This window comes from Hermetia illucens, chromosome 2 (genome assembly GCF_905115235.1).
Source record: "Hermetia illucens chromosome 2, iHerIll2.2.curated.20191125, whole genome shotgun sequence".
Taxonomy (NCBI): domain Eukaryota; kingdom Metazoa; phylum Arthropoda; class Insecta; order Diptera; family Stratiomyidae; genus Hermetia; species Hermetia illucens.
In genome coordinates, this window is record NC_051850.1 from 87,191,673 (window position 1) to 87,214,219 (window position 22,547).

The 22,547-nt window shown below is 38.5% G+C and overlaps 1 protein-coding gene across 1 annotated transcript in view; it reads right to left on the reverse strand.

Annotated features, from left to right (window-relative positions):
* LOC119648490 (titin-like) overlaps window positions 1-22,547 on the reverse strand; it is an 84,581-nt gene that overhangs the window by 31,855 nt on the left and 30,179 nt on the right. Inside the window, exons 4-6 of the mRNA XM_038050256.1 lie at window positions 16,562-17,421; window positions 15,169-16,425; window positions 10,173-10,271 (exon numbers count right to left, since the gene is read on the reverse strand). Of these exons, the coding sequence (XP_037906184.1) occupies window positions 10,173-10,271; window positions 15,169-16,425; window positions 16,562-17,421 (2,216 nt within the window). The remainder of the gene's footprint in view (window positions 1-10,172; window positions 10,272-15,168; window positions 16,426-16,561; window positions 17,422-22,547) is intronic.

Below are 22,547 nucleotides of genomic sequence, written 5' to 3' on the forward strand. Positions count from 1 at the left end.
TCAAAACTTCTCAACGATTTTAATAAAAAGTAAAAGACGAGTTTTATAATTCGTTTGAAAGGCTTTTTGAGACATGGCTCTCAAATGCTATCAAAATAGTATTAATGATCAGCAACTCATTTACTTCGTGTTTAATAGATGTGCAGTTGTGAGCGTAGTCTCTGAACCGACTCATATGAAAGAAGCCAAGCTCTTCTTTGATTTGATTCAATTTTATGGCAATTGCAATAATGCCAAGAGTTTCGAGATAGTCAAACCTATAATTGAAAAAATTTAAATTGGAAACAGGGACCGGTAATTAGTTAGCATTCATGAAGCATGAAAGATACGATGAAACAAGTGTGGAGCCTTGATAAGAGAGAAAATCGCCGATAGTTAATCACTGAAAAAAAGCAATGTATATAGATAAAACTTAATAAGTGAAGGCGATTCATCGATGGGAGTTAACTAGAAGCTTTGGAGAAATCTGCAGAAATTCCAAAGTATTCTCGACAAAGTTCGTTGACTTTAGGAAGTTAATAATAGGCGAGCGCCATTACTGATGCTCTTTTACGATCAGGTTTCCAAAGTAATACCAAAAGTGGACCTTTATGTAGGTGTCGAGAATTTTGAAGATGAAGGAAAAAATAAGATGGCGTGCCAGTTTTTGAACTGCATAAGAAAATGATACTACCAACTTTCCTAAGCCTTTCTGGGGAGAAAGCTTTAGAGGTACTCACAACCACAGTAAGATGCATCGCTTACACTGGAATTCGAAAAGTGCGGAAATAAACATGTATTTTTCCTGGATGATGCGACGCTAACTATGCCCCCAAGATCATTCCATTTAACGTCTGCAGACTTGCTCGCGACAACCCAAGTTTGCTGGTGGGTAGTTCATAGTGATTGCTTTCAGTTGACCGATCTCTTGTCAGTGCAGAAAAAGCGAAATCGAAGTATTGAAATTGGCACCAATCACCATTAGTTGGCAACGCATTAACGAACATGGGTCGCATTAAGCTCAATGCGGGGGAAAATAATGTCCCGATAACATTTATGCATCGCGAGAATGACCAGGATAACTCGGCGGGGCTCGTTTGCGAGATGATCGTATAGTGGAATGCTCATAAGAGTATAAAAAGGACAGTATTAAGTAGGGCTAGAAGGCGGTAGTTTTCAGAATTTTCATTGCAAGCTCGCCTACGAAAATCTTCTATGAAAACCTTTGGTGGGCGCAATGACGAACTCTAGGTCAATTCTGTACATAGAAAAATAATACAATATATGATAATTACTCAAAGCGTCGAAGGGACGACTTTTGGCGGCAATAAATGTCATGCCTCACGTTTACTCTTTTGCGAAGTAGAGGTCATCCACAAAGCTCTTTCCTTATATTCTCCTCAAATTTAATATTTATTGAAACGATATTTCAGTTTTTTATCACCACAGTAAATGCTGTGTAATTGCTGAGCTTACTGCAGGTGGACAAGTACAAAGCTAGACGTTCAACCAACGCAATCAGCGCCCTATGTTACCGCCTGCATTTAATTTTTGTCATGTCATGTCATGGAAACATCCCTAGTTTACTTCCATGGCATTTATTGGAATCGCTGGGACTTTTAGCCTTAGGAAAATAATTAGAATTAATAAGTGTCCAAAAGTTTTTGAGATTTTCTTTGTGCAAAGTATGGAAAATTTGTTTTGTACTTTTGATTTAAATAATCGTAAGTAATGATATTTGTGTGTATAATTTTGTTCTAAGTAGAAGATTTTTAAGGTTTTGCGTAAAATGGTCTATCTGCTTCTCTGTCTACTTGTCTGTATGTCCTTCGTTGTCGTTGCCACATGGGTTTTTTTTGGCTACGGCTGCATTTGTTGGCAAAATTTGATAAAAAAGGTGGAACTATAAGTCCCCACACATACAGTTTATGACAGATTTTAACTTTGGGTTTTAGGGAGGGGGTGGGGCGGTTGGTGTTTGTAGAAGGATGCGATGTTATTTGCGAAAGATGTCGATTAACACTTTATGAGGCAGTTGTTGATTTTAGTCTTGATTTCGTTATGAATTAGGTGAGTGCAGGGCCAGAAAATGCACCCTTAAACTCTGAACCTATTTTAAGAAACTCTCCACTCGAAAGGAAAGTGAGAATTCCAAATATATGGACTTGAATTGAGACACGATATTCTCAGAAACCAGAGAACCAAAATCTAGGTTTAATATATAATTACACATATTTGTATGGGCAAAGTTAGTTAAATTACCATAGTTAGAAAATTCGGAGGACAACACTTAGGGTTTACGCTTGGATTACACAATTTAATATGGGCCAGTAGAGTTGAAAGTTCCTACTGCAACTAACAAAGTTATAGTAGATCGGTTGTAGGGCTTTTGATGTGAATCTTCTGCACCCTAAGCCATCATGCCATATATGTATTATAATAATTATTAACTGTTTATTTTAAAACTTCTAATAGGTAGAAATTTTTATATAGATAATCTATTACACAGTCTTTCTAGCGGGATTCTGAAATTTTCATTTTTTAAAAAGACCGTAATGTGGGACCGAGATAGAGGCTTTAACGAAGTCGGGTTAATTGAGGGGAGCTTCATAGTTCCACTCTGCGTTTCGAGGGGACTTCATAGTTTCCACCATGGGTTCTCACTTTCTCCCTACGACGGTGCTTAGGCTCGAGGGCGTCATAGTTTCCACTCTGCGTTCTCATCGCGCTTAGGTTCGGGGGTGAATCAAAAAATCTTACATTAAGAAAGTCATCCCGTGAGAAGGCCGCTTTTCTTCGCTTTTTTTTAAATTGTTTTTTTTTTATTTTTGAAAAGCTGAATAAATATACAATTGTTTACCATATATTTACTAATATCTCGAGCATATGCAACAATTTTTTTCAGACCGATATCATTGCTAAATCTTATTAAACTACGCAACAACTTATCCACCCATCTTCAAAAAAAGTGTTTTCGGGTGTCATGCTAGAGGACGCCCCGCTCATCTTAAAGAAAAAAAATAAACAGTGTTTTAACGTGTGGGGTATACCACGGTTCCCAAACTAGGATTATAAAAAAAGTTCCCAAAGGTAAATTTTTGGTGCTTTGTTAAACTGTTTTTGTAAATATTGGTGCTTTTCCCCGCCTTCTTTAATGAATGACCAAGCTGCCCAAAGAATGCCAACTATTCTATCTAAATAAGTCGCGAAACTTTCAGAGAATTTTATTGGATAGGTTTAGGCCATGGTGACATCTTATTTTCAACATGCAAATCCGAGAAAAACGCATTTAAAGATTAGAATGTGATTATTAAGGATAAAATCTTAACTGATGATTATTAATCAGCAATACCTAAACCATAAACCTTCGGTTTCTTCAAAAAAGATATCTGCGGTCTTGGCTTCAATTCTCGTTCTTTAAGCGAAGTTATTTGAATGTCGTTCGGACCGATAAAATCGGGCTTCATTTATTATTTATTTATTATCATTTATGGACTAGGTGTAGCAGATTAACGACTAGTTAAGGTTTTATGGCTAAAAATCGCATTCTACTTTTTAAATGCGTTTTCTCGAAACTGCATGTTGAAAACCGGCTGCCACCATAGAAATTTGAAATTTTCACGACTTATTTAGAACATATTTCTATGGTCCGCAAACTAGGATAATTGCGACTCATTGAGTAGTTTTTTTTATTCATTGAAGAAGCCATGAAAAACACCAAAATTCACAAAAAAAAAGTTTAACACGGCACCAAAAATTTTGCTTTTAATATTTTTTCATAATCCTAACTTGCGGACCTTAACTACTGTACGTTAAAATGCTGTTTACTTTTTTCTTTAAGATGATCGCAGCACTCTGTAGCGTGACAGCAGAAAAACACCTTTTTTTGGAGATGGGTGTATAAATTGCTCTGTATTTCAATAACGAACTATGCGATCGGGTTGGACAAATTACTATGCACGCTCTGTTGATAAATCTATGGGGACAAATTCGTATTTGTATCTTTATCCAGTTCTTCACAAAAACTTTCTAAAAAAAGGCAAAAAAACGGCTTTCACACGGGATGACCCCCTTAATGTAAAATTGCAAATATCAAATTATCTTAAAGACCAACTACGAAAAACCCTTCAGCTGACTGTGCACATCGAGGAACACCCGGTTCAGTCAAGTGAATAATCCACAATGGAAGAAGAGCTTCATTCGGTTACAAAGTGGTAAAAGTATTTCATAATTTAAAATGTTTGCAACTGATTCTGTCTTAGTTAACTCTACGCCCGACGAGGCGTACTACATATACGTATATCGATCCGTTTTTTTTAATCATTATGTACGTTGAGGAGCCTGAAACCGCTGCGCTAAATATAAGATACAATAGAATGCAAGCGCAACTGCTTAGGATAAATAGTAGGTCATTAACTGGTAGGGAACACACCCGGTAGTGGATCTTCCATTTCCATTAAGTTGGGTCGATGCCAACATATGCAACAACGATGCCAGTGAATGTACCATTGTAGCTCATTGTACTGAAATTTTTCTCCAGGGATATCGTTAAGCCTTTCAGAGTTCAGCCTGAATGGGTGGTGATAGACAAAAGCTTCAGTCTCAATAAAGATCGTGTATAAGGGCTTAATAATAAAATATTATACATGGATCCGGATTTTGCAAACATAGCTGAAAGGCCAATAAGGACACGATTCAATACACTATACATAGTAAACAAAAGATGCACAACTTCTGTGTGGTTGTCTCCTATGAATTATCTAAAGCAAAAATTATAAACATAAAACAGTAAGTGCGCGGATGCAGTAGCTACACTGAAACCCCAAGGCTTGCATATTGCTCTTCATTGTTGCCCATCTCAGCAGAGGGGGTGGGAAATGTTTGCTGGAATTGCATGAAGAGACAATGTATTCCTTCGTAGTGTAGTGTTATGTTTGAAGTGTATCTTTTCCGCATGTACATATGTTTTGTATACGGATAGCTATGTTACACATAATCTAATAGACGACGAAGAAACTTTACGAACCACCCATGTACGAGTATTTTGTAATTCAACCAACGAGTTAGCTATTGTATTATGGCTTCCAGAATGAAGCTTTACTTTCGCGAACGTAAACAAATTCCCCGATTTCATGCGAAAAATTGAATACGGTTTCCACGATAACTTCACAAGACCGTTCGCCAGGCAGGAAAACTAGCTGTTCGGTATAATCTAGCGCATACCTGGCAAATGCGCTATTTGTGTTATCAAAGCACCTCTTGAGGGACTCGTAGTTTTTGGGGGAGAGGCATTCGCAGAGAAAAGGGGCATTTTTTCGGCCAAAGTTATGCGCGCCGTTCGTACACTCAAATAATTGTTTACATTCCATCTAATCTTAACCAGAGAATAACAGTTCATATTATAATTAACAATTAGCTATGAACTTACTTGATCAACTTTGACAAATATGGGGCGTTCTTTCTAGATAATAATGTAATTATCAACGATTTGATTCCCGAAAGACGTTTTGCCTCTTATGTTGCTTTAGTAAATTTCAAAAACGAACTTACCACTAATTCAGTTCAAGTTAAAAAAACGTCCATACAAAAGGAATTCGTGAAGTATGGTTTATGGTTTTCCCTGGTGTTCCGGTCGGGATCCTTAATCAAGGTGAGTCTTAATTTACCTAAACCCGAAAATCACTTGGAGTAACAACACAAACGAAACACAAAAACTAAAACGGGTTGCAATTCATATACAAACTGAGCAGAGTGTGATAAGTAGTGGGTTTGTAAGAAAAATGTTTTCATTAGGGAAAATGAAATAGACAAACTTAAAAAGCACACAAGACAATTTGCTCTTCTATTTTGTAGCCGACTAACGGAGGAAACGGTGTAGTTCGAGCATTAAATTGAGACTATTCGAGATATCTTGGCGAAATAATAGAATTATATGAGCCTCCTACAAATTGGATTTGCAAGTGAGTTTTCCACATTCACTGTACACACACGTAGGGGCCGACCAGGCTATGCAACAATTCGGCAAACTTGTAAGGTTACATGTGTTTGAACGAAGCATTTCCTTCCTATCGTGCCAATGAAACTGAATCAATACAGCTCCAATTCGTGAAGGTCAGGTTGTAATTTGAAACACCATGTGAGCATATAAAGAGCGTTTATTTGGAATATGTGAATCATATCGAAATATACTCATCGTTAAGCTACTTGCTGAAATAAGAAAACCCACCTCTAGGGTCACGGCTCACCTACTTATTCGGTACATATTGGGCTCAGATACCATAGCGTGAATATGAGTGAGCAGTAGGTCATTAACAGTGCTTCCTAATTTTACAAAATTAAAGAATATGCAGAAAAAAACCAGCAAGGAAAAGATATCCTGGATTATAATCTCAAACTCTCATATACCAGATATGCACTATTAACTGGCGAACGGAATTCTAGTCAAGGCTATTCGTAGTATCTAAAGTGTGTTATTTTTTAAGCTTTCCGTATTTAAATATTCAATTCAATGAACAATTGTCTCATCAATGATGAAGCGAAAATAATAAACAAAAACAGATATCGTGGGGTCTTCTGTTTATTAACAAAGTGAAGTTGAGGTAATTTAGAGATTATTAGACCTCCGTTAAGAAATATGAGTCGGGGAGATCCACTTACATATGTAAAAAAGAGGGTGGTGGGCAATAAGAAATTACATCAGCAAAAATTTTAACCTGGTCCCCGAGAAAGTGATCCGTGATGCTGAGGTAAATGCAAGAGGTATGATCCTCTTTAAGTCCACCCAACTACTGGCCTATGTTGACGATATCAACATCATGGGAAGAACCACCCGAGACGTGCAAACTGCCTTTATCCAGATCGAGCAGGCGGCGCGAGATCTTGGGCTGCACTTAATGAAGGCAAGACAAAGTATATGGTAGGAACGTCAGCACCGAAAACCAACCAACAACACCAAACCGCACTGGTCAAACGGGAAGAATAAAGGTGGGAGAACACAACTTTGAGACCGTTGATAATTTCTCCTATCTAGGGTCGAAAATCACAACCGACAACAGCTACGATGATGAAATCCGCGCACGGCTGTTGGCAGCCAACAGAGCCCATTTCAACTTACAAAATCTGTTCCGATCGAAACGTCTCACTATAGGGTCAGAGCTCCTACTGTACAAGACTATGATCTTGCCAGTCCTCATGTATTCCTCGGAAGCTTGGGTTTTTAGCAAGAAGAATTGCGAACTGTTGGCCGCGTTCGAAAGAAGAATCCTCCGAAGAATTTTTGGCGCCCTACATGAGGATGGACGATTCCGTAGCCCACACAATGACGAAATCTATGAGCGACACCATGACCGTCCGGTTGTGGACAAAATCCGGCTCAATGGGTTACGGTAGGCGGGTCATTTAATCCGTATGGATGAGGATGATCCAATCCGGAAAGTCTATAAGGGCAATATCTATGGTAGAAAAAGAAGACGAGGCAGACCCTGCCTAAGATGGAGCGATGGCGTAGGTCAGGACGCCAGATAGCTTTTAGGGATATCAAATGTTTTTACGAGCAATGAAGTTCTTAAAATACAAATACCCGACTAAGGTGGCAGAAATGGTGCAGGCAGACTTTCCTGTGCCCGTCCCGTACGAAAAACTGTTTTCTCTTCACTGCAAAAGAACTAGAAGAGGCAGTAATGTCCAGCTAGTGCTAGATTATACCCTCAGCGGATTTAACGAATGTTTAGCAGCAGTTTCCCCCTTCCACCGGAAGGTTACCAGACTCGTGCTGATAAGCAAAGGCGAAAGAAGTCGTGAATGGGGAATGGGCGATTGACGACCAAAGCGGACTGACAATGTGAGGGACCCAGTCAAGAAGTGGCGCTCGTAGCGCTGGATGTCTGGATTCAATTTTACGAAGTGGATCGACATGCTTGAAGCGCTATAGTAGTGGAACTTAAATGCATAGCCTTTTACAAGTAAATTTTGATTTTTGCAAATAAGTACTTATTTTGGGAACAGCTCTCCCTTCTTCAGTGGTTAGCTACTTAAGTAGCTAGTAGTAGGTAGGATAGTGCGTTTAAGTTCTAAGACGATAACTAAGCTAGAATAGTGTTGTCCGTGCCACCTCCTCCAAAAATTGAGGGATTACCTACGGCATCGTGCGCTAGTCTGCAAGACCCGAGGAATAACGGAAATTAAAATTGAACCAGTGTCTGTTCAGGGATCTATCCCTAGGACGTCGTATAACATGGTCTGCTGAGCGGTTCTTGAGATTCTGATCCGCAGATTCTTACAGCATTAATTGTTGCAAATACAGTCAAACGAATTCAGCATATATTTTAGATTATGTTGCGATCAGTAGGAGGATGGTTTAGCACAGATTCTCCCGAGCTCTTGAGAAAACAGATTGGGAAAATTTCCACTATCTTTCCTTTGAAGTTGGTGATACTTCATACTAGTTCAAACCTTGGCATTATCATTAATTCAGAGCGTACGAAAGAAGAAGCTGCGAGTATATTCGGAACACCCCAAACAAGGTAGCAGCTAAAGTATTTGCGACTAACCCTTAATGTCGAAGGGATCCATAGGAATCGTTTGCAAGTATTGGAGTTCCACTTGTCAATGGTTCTGAAGTAGGTCTGATGTCCAAATACCTCAAAAAGGTGAGGAAGACAGGAGGGCGATCGTTTGCGGAGAGAGGGCTATTCAATGGCCATGAATATTTTCGGTCTTAATAGCATTGCTTCTCTGACATAGAGTCAAGTGTTTCCGGATACTTTAATTGAGGCCATCCTGCAAAGTTGAATAAGATGTGTCAGTTGTGGTCACCTGAGCAACGAGTTGAGTGCTATTAAAGTGAATAGATGTAAGTAACCCTAATATAATGTATCAAAGAGTTCCCAATTAATGTGTCAAATGCAACCCGCGAGTGTTTGAGCCGGTGATCTGCCTCAGAACAGAAGTCCGGCATTTCGTCTAGTAAATAAAATTAGTAGACGCGGAATCATTGGTTCTACGTGCACAAGGCAAAATCATATATCATTCACGGAGAATAAGAAAATAATAATGGGCAACAATTTGAAGCGTCGAGTTAGAAAGCTCTTTGCATTTATTTCCCGCACAAGTAACAAACCAGTACCATTTGTTCCTGCATTTGCAACCAGCTGGAGTACAAGTTTGATAGCTTCCATATCGGTCAAGCTCCAAACAAGGATTCATTAAATGACCTCACTTGTTCTGCTCATTCGGGTAAATATAAATTTCTACTATATTAATTATTATATTAATTGTTTATTTGAGCTGTTCATTTGTTAAAATTATTTATCGCTCCCTGCAGCTACTATTCAACATCCTCCCGAAAGTTGCTCTTTTTGCCACTTTTTAAATTCGAGGTGTTTTGATATTGTTACCACTAACATTGTTTTCGTCGCCACCTTTTCGATGTATTACTTGAAGCAACATCCGCCAAACAAAATAATTGAAGTTCAAGATATCTATTCCATTCCAATTAAGCGATTTTCATTTTTTTCTTTCGTTACAATAAAATAATATGCGAAAAGAGGATTCCTCTTAACACTTAGTTTTTGAAGGAGTGAGTCCTGAACGATGTGAACGTCGCAGGAATACAAATTGTCACAACAGGCTACTGCAAACTAACTTTCTAACAATTCATAGAAATATGGTGACGGATCTAAAGAAGATGACAACCTATCACCGCAGATACGTGTGTGTACATTTCGAATGCAAAACTATTTCTGAGGATAACAATTAAAAAACAAAAAACAAATCACAATGCATTCAAGTGCAAATGCACAAATTAGTAAAAATAACATATGTAAACATAGAACAAAGGAAAATGTAAATAAAAAGTTTCCTAAAACATATAATTCTAAGTCTGAAGGTAACATGAAGATGCAGATGTATTTATTAGTTGCCTACGAGTTTATTTATGCCTTAATTTTTAATGAGTAATTACCAAGTCAATCATGATGAAAACAGTACAGTAAAGCGTTTTTCTTATTCAAACAAATCACAGCCCAATAATTGGAATGAACAGAAGACAAACCATAAAGTCAAACAAAATAATTATAATCATAAACAGTGCCTAAATAGTTTCTTTTCACGACAAAGCAATATTATGTAGACTCATTGGCTGTTAGTTTTGGATAATTTCGATATTTGAGCCATTAATTTGCAAGTCTACTCACCGGGTATTGACTCAGGACTCTCATATTTTCCATCTCTATGCGATTGAGTTTCGATTGGCGTTGGCGGTGGTGTTTGTGATTCTGGTATTTCTTTTGAAGCTGAAAAAAAAATTATAGACATAAATTACGAATTTTAGATAAATAAGTTTCTATTATTCAACTTTTGTTTTTGCTTTAAGCTTTTGTGAAAACTAAAAGAAACGGCGACTCATAATCAGGCTGCCACTGGTCATTGGCGTCAAACTGATTGTGCAATCAAAAAGACCGACAAATATTTCACTTTTCGAATAAAATCTGTGGGTCTGGTCAGATAAATGAGAGATTGATAGTGCCCGTTTCCTTCATGCTCTTATCAGATACTATCTGATCTGCGATAAGGACTGAGTTAGCCTAGATTGGTTTAATTTGATGGATTGGGAAGAAAGATGGAATGGATGTGAAATTATAGATTGTCAGGAGGTTACCTAGAAACACTATAATACTGGGTTTCCACTGCAGGTTTGCTTGCTTCCCCCTCACAGGAAAAAATTACGATAATCATTAAAACATTTTAAATTTGAAAGGAAGCGAAGTACCAAACACGGAACATTCTGTTTCTAAGGGCCACTCAACAAAGTCAGAGCATCTCTTTAGTCTAGGATGTTTGTACTTTGACGCATGGAAACTAGTGCGCAAAGGAAAAATTGACTGCACTTTTGGGTCTTCATTCTTTCAGCAGGTCCTTAGTTATCAGGTGAACGTGCTGCACTGAAATGAAATAGGATACGCAATTACTGACAAAGTTGTCAGCAGTTGGAGTCTGGACTCGCTTTCATAGTGGTAATCACTGATTTTCCATTTATAAACGAGCCAAAATTCACAGTGTTGTTGAAGTTAATGAGAAGGTAAGTTTGATATGAAAATTCAATTCACCACACACAAACGAAGAAATAATATTACTCGACGATTTTAACTCAATCGAAAACGAGAAGGTTTATAATGGATCATCTGAAGAGTGTAGTTTCTATAGAACATTAAATGACAACAGTCGCTCTTCATTGATTCCATATGTTTCCAAAGTTTAATTATTAGAACTGGCACACGTACATCTTACATAAGGGCATTCATGATAGCCATCATAGCGTAAGAGGTAATTGAGTATGAACGGGTTTGACGAGATATGACATTAAATACTCGAAAAGAAAGATGAACGCAAGGACGAAAAAATAGAATTACGATAACCCCATAAGATCAGCAATTTGAATGATAAAAGAAACAAGTCAAGAAATGGAAGCTGGACGTTTCAGGCACGAAAGGTTTTGTGCTTTATTTATGCAAGAAACCTTGCGTGCATGGCAGTTTCACTTGTATATAGTTAATAAATCAATTGCGCACAATTTTCAAGGAACGATTTCCACAAATAGTACGATCTGAAAAGTATTGCACCAATAATAGCCAACTTCATATTCTTCACACAAAGAGTTCAAAATGAACTTCACCCCATTTTATATCACTCGCTCAATGGGTGGAATTTCATGGTTCATAGTTGTAGAAAAGTTCGTGACGGACAGAGAGTAAACCGATTTTAACAAGGTTCTGATTTACACAAAACCTTAAAAAGAGAAAATCTTTAATCAAGAATTTAGAAGGTAATAATACCAGGCGAGTCTTTAAGTATGAAAAACCTAAATGGGGGCGTCTTACTGATTATGATACGGGAAATGTCGATCTTAAACAAACGTCTGTGTGACAATCGTCTGCATCTGCATTGGATTCTAGGATCAATTTAAAAAGAGTTTGTAAAGTATAGTAATATACTATTATTAATATTCGTGAGTTTCTCGGTACCACCCAGACCAATCCTAATTCTGTTTGAGGAGATATCGGGATGGAGAGTAGCTCTTGTCTCTAATGTTATACACACACATTGCCTTAATTTTCCAGGTGTGGCACTGGATGTGAAAAGCGCATTCAACTCCGTTAACTGGAACCGAATTCAAAGCGCATTGGCTGGCATAAGTGTTCCTGGATATTCAGCGAGTCTGATCGGAAATTACTTTTCAAAGACGGATGGGGAACCCAAAGAGTGATCACCACAGCGGGGGTTTCACAGGTCTCGCTGGGTGCCATTCTATCATATATAATGTCATGTATAATGAAGTACTTGTGCTGTTCGTCCCAGAGGATGGTGCGATTGTTGGCTTTACCGATGACCTGGCTATAGATGTTGCAGTAGAGCACCCAGAGGATGTAGAAACCTACGCCATAAAGACGGCCAGAGGAATAAAGTCCTCGCTAGAAAAAGTCGGACTGACCCTGGCGGATGAGAAAACACAAGCGGTCTTAAAATGAACTGAGGAAAGAAAAGCATAAAAGGGTGGAAGTCGATGGACATACGGTCATCTCGGAGTGATGCGATGTATTCTGTTTTACGCATCCCTTGTGTTGGCGGAGGCGGAAAGCAGGAGGACGGGGATTTCAGCGCTCTTAAAGCCACTGGAAGCGTCGAGACTAAAGGCCCAAATACAAGAGCGGAGTGACTGCGTGCGTGCAGAATGAAAGAGCTGTCAAGACAAAAAGATCGGAAAAATGAACTTTTCCGATGCGTGACAGATAATAGTTTGTAGCGTCATTTGGAATATGGCGACGCTTTTCATTTTCAACAGTTATTGTTGAATGTAATTAATCTGAACGAATTCGTTTTGAGAACTGCGGAAGGCACTATTTGTGTCTCAAGTGCTAATTATTAATGTCACTTGCATTAGTTCCGTAGCTTCCATTCATAAAAAATAAATTTAAGCCGGAGCTATGTGCATCCGTAGTGGCATTTAATTGTATGAATTTCATAATATAAAATATGGGAAGATGCATCTGGTAATTACAGAAACTTGAAGATTATGTACAATACCGCGTTTCTGTGCGCGAGCAAAGAAATAAAATAAAAAAAAATAACATTGAGGAAAGTCCGCCATAGCTGGTCCTAAGCCCGGTTGTGAAAATAGGAGGGATGGATTGCTTCAAGCTGAATAGCTGTAGGCCATTGCAGCGTCTCAGGGGAAGGAGGAAAATGCAGAGACTTTGTAGTCTTGTAGAGTACTCACTGAGGAAACTATCACCACACCTGCAAATTCATGAAATGAGGAGAAGAAATCTAAGGTTCGGTACGGATAACCTGCCGGAGTCGTCTGACTTGGTGACTGGGTCGGGCTGCTGTAATGTACAACGCCCCGCCTTAACTGCTAATCGTAAGGCGGCTTAATGTCTAGGCACCACGATGACCTGAAGTATAGTTTCGCCTGCTGTAGCTATTTCACCACAGTCTGTAGCGACCAGTTCAGCAGGTTCGCATAGCCGGCGGATGAAGTAGGCTGAGAAAATTACCCTTTTTATCATCCGATCCTACTGCGAAATAACGGCGGGGGCGGGTACAACATCTTACCGCCTCCGGTTACACCAGAGCATTTCCCGCAATTCGCGCACGTGACTTTGCAGCGAGTTGCAAACTAGTACTCGCAGCGAGACAATCCCGGCCATCATCAGGGAGTGTGTTCGACTTGAGGTCATCGCCGGAACTGGCGACCGAGAGTCGATTGAGGCAGAGGCGGCATGCGTCAACAACAACACACCGCACTGCAGGCAACAGTTTTAGTACTCGCCGAAGCATTCTTCTTCTCCTCTAGACGAAGTCTCCGCTGAGGTTCAGGACGCATTCCAAAAAGCGTGTATAGAATTTTCGGAAATGGATCCTTTACATATTCCTGGGCTCCACACGTGTCCAAAATGCAACATATGCGAAGAACCAGTGAAGCCTTTTCCGATCACTCAACCAGTTTGCTGTAACGGAAGCGAAAGAATATTGGAATGGATTTTGGGGGTTACCCGATCAACATGCTGATTGGATTACCGCTGAAGACATCTGATATGTCACTACGTCTGGTTTAAAAAGGAGGTTCAAGGAGCTATAAACAGTTCGAAAAAGTGAAGCGGTCCAAGTTTGGATCCGGTGCAAAATTTCTGATAGGAAAAGTTCACCTGTAGACACATGGCATAAACCAGGTTATTAGTCGGTTTGAGAAACTTCCACTCCTCTTTGCCCCCGCGATTATCCACCTTGTGCCAAAGAACGACATGAGGAACTAGGCTAATTTCTTTAGTTGCTATATCGATAGAGTCTCACACACCTGTTTAATTGATGTTTTATATCTGCACCGCATTGATCCGAAACTAATAAAGTTTTTGCTATAAAGTATGGCCTACGTGCTAAGTGCGAGCTGACACATTTGATGTATTTAGGTGGCATCAAGTTGTATGCTGGTACTGATGACCACCTTGGGAGTCTGTTGTGAATAATGGCCATTTTGAACCGCGATATTTGGATAGAATTTGGATTAGACAAGCTTCGAAGTCAAGCCATCCAGAAAAGTCATTCCGAGCGGCATGCAGAAGATCGCATTGGTGTTCTTCACATCCAAGCTATGACTGAGACAGATTTTTACAAGTATCTAGGAATTTTGCAAGGAACCCGTGCTCGTGTTGATGACTTGAACGATGTCCTGCTGTTCGAAATCTGCGACATGTGAAGTTGATACCTAAGTCCATCTCTCGAAGAAGAATAAAATAAGCGGAATTAATGTATTCGCTTCACACAGTCTGGTTCAAACAGTGCAGTGCATACGAGCCCAAAGTTGCGGGGAGTCCTCGAATGATTCTACCATTAACCTACCACCGGCCACAATCAATAACGCCACTTTATCTTTTAAGTGGATAGGATTGTCCGAGCCTAATTGCTTGGAACTGCCGAGGTTGTGACAACGATAAGGAAAAAGAGACTATGTAGATAACCTATCCTGTACGAACTCTCTCCTTAAGGGCAACACAAGATCATGGCCTTCAATGCATGTATACGGTTTCATGTTACCTCTCTCTCGCCGAACTCCGAGTTTACAGTATTTCCAATAAATACAAATTAATGCAATTTTATCTAGATAGATTTTAAATTTCAAATTAAGCTACTCACCAGATGATAAGATATCGTCACTTATTTGGATCAATCCCTCGCTCATTTTCTTAGTTATCGTCTCCTCTATGGATTTGTAAAATTCTGCTTCAGTGAGAGACTCTCTGGGTTTTTCTGAATAACTTTTCGGTACGAATTCGTCGAAATGTTTGTCGCTTTCTACTGTGATTATCTCGCTTGTTTTCTGAATTTGTTCTGTAGTTTCTTGCAGATGTTTATCAATTTTTTCTTTCTGTTTCAACAACTTTTGTTCAAGATCTTCGTCTATAAGTTTAGAAGCTTCAGTTATCTCAACGGATACCTTTTTGGAAAGTTCATCTTTTATGTGAGTAACGTCACCAGTTCTGATGGTTTCTTCTAGTTTAGCTAATTCTTCTTTCTTAACAGCTTCCTCGATTTTGGTTGCCTCTTCTATTTTCTTCGTATCCTCTTTTCTTATCGTCTCTTCTTTTAGAAGTGCATCTTCCCTTGTAATCGTTTCTTCTATTTTAACGGTCTCGTACTCCTTAGGTGTTTCACCTTTTCCTATTCCTTCTTCCTTAGTAGATTCTTGCCTTTTAGTAGTGGATATCGTTTCTTTTGTCTTTATTGTCTCTTCTTTAAATATTTTTTCGGGGCTAATTTCTTTAGCCTTATCTCTGAATTCATCGAAATGTCCCGAAATAATGTCATCGATTGGTATGTCTTCCTTTCGAATTTTGACTTCATCTTCGATTATTGTCGTAGGAAGAATTTGTTCCTCTTTCACAATCATGGATTCGGTTTTGATGGCCTTCTCGGTAACAGTGCTGTCATAAACTATTTTCGAGGTTTCCTCGATTAAATCTTCTGTGTCCGCCTCATCCATTAATTTAACGGTCTTTTTGAATTTATCCTGCAATTCCTTGTCAAATTCGGTCTTGCTAACGTCGGGAGTCTCAACCTTGTTTGTTTTTAGTTTCCTTATTTGATCCGGCACAACCGCCGATTTGATAATATTATCGGTAGGCATTTGAAGCATTATTTCTTCTTCGTGTATCGCTTTCTTGTCCTCGATGAGACTCTTCCGTTTGATTTCTGTTATTTCTTGATCGATTTCTTTTTTCTGAGTCGATGCTGGAATTTGCCGTTCTATGGAAAGACGCTTCACAATCTTTTCTCTTCTTTCTGCTACACTTCGTCTAACATTTTCGTCGTCCGATTCGGAGTCCTCAACGATTTTTTCCTCAGCGGAATATTTGAGTTCGTCACGTTCCCGCATCTGCTGGATTCTACGATCTATAAAGAGAAGAAAAGATGCTTTGAAGAATATAACTGTAAAAAGTAGATTACAACATTTTATTTTCTCATATTGCTGAAAGGATGGAATAAAATTCTCGGTTGTGATCTCATAATTTTAGAAGTCCAAATTTACCTTCTTGCCGTACAAGTTCCTCTACAGATTCCGATTCTTTCATGATATCTGCTTCATCGTACCCGTTTTCTAGACTCACTCGTTTCCGCTGAGCTGGATCTAGCCGGCTGCTTTCAATGTAACTTGTAATTTTTATGAATTTCTCCGTTATGTCAGTTCGACCTATGACTCTAAGGCCATTCTCAAGAATATTTTGGTCATTCGGTTTTACCATTTTAAATTGTTGAATCATAGCTTGAGCCTGTTGTGCAGTACTAGCTGGATGTTGTGCTTTGATTGTATTAATTTCATCCTGCGAAAATCCAATCTCAGGCGCTAATCTCACCCAATCTTCTCCCAGAAGATTTGAAAGGTCAACTATCCTTAAATCTCCTAAATAGTTGTAGTTATCTCCATGCGATAGTAGTTCGCGGCTTCGAGATAGATCTGAAATTAGATCAGGAATGATTTTCTCCGGTAGAACGATATTCAGGATGCAAATTGGCTGCTGAGGAGGTTCGCCCTTTGCTACTTTCGGTTCGCGCATGAATAAGGTTCGGCCAATTGTATCAGCATGCTGATCTTTGACGCGAACGTTGAATGGAAGTCGATTTTCACGGAAAGCCCTAAATGTGAGTTGAAGCTGGTCACCCGATTTTGTCACGGGTACGAGATTCCCAGCCATTTCAATGTATTGTGATTTTCCTTCAAGGACTTCAACGTCACGGCTCTTGGCGACTTCCGTGAAATGTTCTTGTTGCTCCAGAGTTTTATCCTCTTTGTCGTCTGTCATGCAGAAGACTCGTAATCGTGCTTCGTTGACATCTACTCGTTTTGCGAAAACAACGAATTTCGCCATAAACGGTACGTGGATCGCCTCTCTGAAATGAGAGATAAATTATATTAAAAAAAACGTTTTCATCAGATTTGAGACTTAAAACATTGTAGAAATATTCACAGCTACTGCTGTTTTCTTAGTGTAAAATTAATGGCAGAGAATTTTTGCGGTAGAGCTCCGGTTGAGAAAGGGGAAAAGTAATCATAAAAGTGAAAAAAAATCGTTCAGCTACCCTTTCCAGAGAAATTTTATTTGAATTATGAAAGAGTGGAACGGTCAATGGGTAATATAGGTCCCAGGTGAAACAACACCGCCTGAAATCCCCTCTGACAATCATCTGAAGAAGTTAGTACATCTACAAACATATTTGGCCCCTGCCGCAAAAAAAGTCAGAATAATAATCAGCCATAAGTCGCGTGAACTGGATCTTGGAATTATAGTAGAACCAAGACCAAACCGTTCATCAATTTATGCTCATGGTTTGAGGCAGCGAGTCAATGCCTGGCGACTGGCAATGAGGCATTGTCTGTTCCACACATAAAAGTGACAGGGATATTAGGTTGCTGAATACCATCTGTAATAAATGCTTCGCTATCTTGCTCAGCTGGATAGCGCTATTCGCCCAGAACATCAACGGTCCATACCAGAGGAGCTTCCAGGGCAAAATTAGAAAGGATGATTAGGCTGACCCTGAGAGGCCAGATAAAAGCAATGCCATCACTTTCACTCAGCTACAACTTTGAAACCGCTGAAAACTTGTCCTATCTAGGTTTGAAAAACAAAACCAATAACAGCTCTGATGACGGAATCTACACACGGTCCTTGACAGCCAGCAGAACCTATTTCAGTTTAGAGAAACTGTTCCGTTCATAGAGTCAAAACGCCAGTTGAAGACCCTCATGTTGCTCATGTATCCCCCGGGATGCTTGGTTCTTAGCAAAAAAAATGTCGAATGTTTAGTGCCGTTCAAGAGGAGAATCCTGGGAAGAATATGTGGCCTCTAACATGAGGATGGGCAATGCTGTAGTCTAAATGACAAAACAAGTTGTGAGCAACATCCCGACCGTATATCATAGTTATGGATAAGTTCAGCTCAGTAGGTCTCGCTGGACCGGTCATCATCCCTATGGATGATGGATGAACATTTATACTGGCAATACCTATAGTAGAAAAGGAAGAAGGGGCAGATCCTGCTTCGGATATTAACTTGGTGACCCGGGTGAAAAATCGGGATGTTTGGAATCCTTTATTAATGCAGGCTTAGACCGTTGATGATGTTGAATGTAATTAATGAATTATTTTCATGCAGCTGTTTCAGGAACAGTTACTAAAACACTACACTTTCCCACATGTTAAATAAATGTCAATAAGTGCTTCAAGGCAGATCTCTTATGGAATGAAAGTACAGATCCCTATATGCTAATAGCTCATTCAGGTGAAGTAAAAGAAATATACTTGCGAAAATAAGCAAATCGTCCTCAGTGTGTCTAGGAACTTCTTACAATATCGTTAAGCTCAAAATTATGTACAAACTGTGAAAGAAAATTTTACGGAAACTTCAAACCATTGCGAGCACATATGCTGAAATCACATGTGGATCTTTTCAATTAAAACTTGACACAATGGAAAAACGATTCCAGGAGATTTGGAAGTCATGTAGGTTTGCTAATTTTAATATGAGAAGATATTGGCAAAACATGCAATACTCTCCGCTAATGGTGAACTGCATCATGAAATTGCTTTACACATCAGTTTATCCTGGTCTCCTTTGCGAACGTCGCGTCATCGAACATCTTAGCAATCTGCCACGCTAACGTTTGTCCTGTCGCTTTTTATGGCAGTCGATATAATATTACACCCGGGAAAAATTGGAAGAAGATTATCTTCGATTATAATTATGTATACATGGTAAATCGCACCGACAAGGACTCACTAGCTAAGATTCGCCTGAACATCAAAGTCGATAGGAAATGACTTAAAATAAGCTAGAGTAATTTGAGCGCTTCTCGACTCCGCCCCATCAAAGCTATCTCTTTTGTTTATCAGGCATAAATCTAATGCAGGACCTTTAGGCATCATCTTCTTCGTCGATTAATTTTTAAAAGTTTATGTAGTAGTGTTGACAAGAGTTTTAGAAGGTCCTTAAAGAACAAAGGCGTCACTTAATTTAGATTACTATGGACGGTTGAACCATTGATTTTTTATATACTTATGATATTCACCGTGAAAGCAAAAGGAATTTTGTTCATATATAAAATAGACTTTGCGAAAAAATCTTAAACAAGACGGAATACCGGAAGCTCGCGCTTCGGGTATAAAGGTTTTGTGTTCATCTTATGTAAGAAACTTCAACCCACATTTTTCTATCCGTATATAGCTACAAATCCAACATATTCCATCATATTTTTCCAAACTACAGGACGTACGTACATATTACAGCCACACATATTATCCTCATCCTAAACAAACAAGCCTATTTCCGAATACTGTACATATATATGCACGTATATAAATTGATCGTATCCATATTTCCGATTTACTTCGTGCACAAAAGCATAGATATGTACATATATAGTACGTATATTAGATACGGCTGGCTTAATGTACAAATATATCTAACTGAATTAGACACTACCCGCAAACTTCATTAGCACGCATATACTATATATCTATATACACACATGTTTGGAGTAATTGATATTCATATAATAATAATAATAATCGTTGGCGCAACAATCCATATTGGATCTAGGCCTTGAAGTGTGTTAGAGCACTTCATTCAAGACCGTAACGGTACACTACAGTAAGTACACTGTAGAAGACAATGTGGTCAGCATAGCGCTCGCCCGAGATTATTACCCTGATTTGACTCAGGTACTCATTCACAGCTGAGTCGACTGGTATCCGACGTCAAATCAAGATACAAATTCCACTGTCACGAGTTAGATTTGAACCACGACCTTCCGTACGACAGCCTTGTGCTCTAACCACTCAGCTATCCGGACATCTATGAATATATAGATACAAATACAAATGATTAACAAACTCAAATAAAATAATTCTTTGCGACCCCATTCATAAGCCTCATTTCGTTATGGTATTGAGGAATTGATATGTGATGATGACGTCATACAGGTTGTAGAATGCACGAAATTCACAAAAAATGGCAAAGTTTCACCCCTTATAACTTTGTTCATAATAGTAGGATTTTCTTCACACTTGGCCAAATTGTGCAATATGTTATCCCTTACCCTTACCCATGCCAAATTTTGTAGTTCTGGGGTGGACATAAGGAGGTTTCCGGGTAAATTTATAAAATGTGGAAGTATACTATTATTAATTTTGTTTGTGTGGAACCGGATGTAATTTAAGGCCTAGATTTCGTAGAGATTCACCACTGTGATTTTTTTCAGATTTTTTGTTTTGATAGGTTCTGAGAACGAGACTTGTTACACTTTTTGATGGTCATATTTTGATCCCTTGCTCCCCTATGTTTTACCCAATATCAAATATAGAACCAATTTCTAAAAAAACTAATTGAGCCCTTTCGTTTGAAACACTACATGGCCACATTTTATGAAAAAAAAATTTGCATCCTCCATTCACATGTATGGGGAGCCCCCCCTTAAACTTGACACCAAATTGCGCCACTTGCTGTATGTAAAGGGAACAGCAGATCACATAATCTTACCAATTTTCGTGACAATCGGTCCAGTCGTTTCTGAATAAATCGGGTGTGACAGACAGACAGACACCGACTCGATTCTAATAAGGTTTTGTTTCACGCAAAACCTTAAAAAGCGTATTTTTATCAAATTTTGAAATAGAAATAGAATTCCTATAGAGTTGCAGTGGAGCACTGCAGCCCATATCATGTACCTCTACCAACTGTTCGATTTTCATTATACGTAAAGTGTGTTTCATGACTATAACCTCACTATCAAATTTATCATTTTATAATGAAGTCTATATCGTACTTTAGAGAGAATGATATTACTGCATTCAGCGGCTAAAAGAACCTACTATCAAGTAAAGTTAGTCATTTTAATAAACATACTTTATTAACAAAATGGGAAAAACGAAATTAAAGCCGTTTCATAATTATAACCTCACTACTAAAAATTCAATTTTTTGTTAATAAAACATAACCACTAAGCAACAAATCAAAAGTTATAATATTTAGTTAAGTTACTATAGTTAGTAACAATTCCTTCAAGACGGTCAAAGTTACTGTTACGCAAATTATTTATGTTTTCATATATACACCATAAAATTTCTGTTACTGAAAATTTTATCTCTTAGATGGCTCCAGTATTAATTATGTTTCATCCACATTAAACTTTTACTCACCATCAAAAATTATCTAAAATATTTTTTTTTACTTATTTAAGTTTTAATCTTGCAATCGTTAGACCTTTTTTACATTTATTCAGTTTGGACCCATTTTATTTCTACCAAACTGATTATGGTTAGCATAACCCAATTTGTGGAGCATAGTGAATGAACGATGCCTGCGCACCATCCTTCACAGTTTATGGAAATGTTTTTCAGCCGTCCCCTGTTCCCAGCTTTCTGAGAAGTGTGCATTCTTTTACGCCATGTGACGTTATGGAAACCTGTACGTCGCTCATCCTTGGATAGTGGGTTCCATTATATAACATAATGGCATTGACAAAAGGTGATAATCTCAGGCTATGCCATTATGCCATTCAATGGAATATGGTCATGTCGGGTATCAAATGAAGGGGCTCAAATAGTACTTTGCGAAACTGGTGTTTTCTTTTCTGGTATTGAATAAAACATAGGGGAGATAGGGCTTAAAATGTGGGTCTAAATGCAAAATTAAAACAGGTCTCGTTCTCAGAACCTATTCAAACGAAAAATGTGAAAAAAATCATAATAATGCATCTGTATGAAATCTAGGCCTCAAAATACATCTTGTGCCCAAATCTGCACAAATAAAATTAATAATAGTATATTACCATGCTTTAGAAATTTACCGGAAAACCCCCCTTAAGTTCATCCCAAAAATACAAAATTTGGCAGCAGCGTAGGCGATAATATAGGACGTAATACAAAAAGTTGGAAGACAATCCAACTGTTATTAACAAAGTTATAGGAGTACAAAGTTTCGCATTTTAGGTAAATTTATTGCGCCCTAAGGCGTGT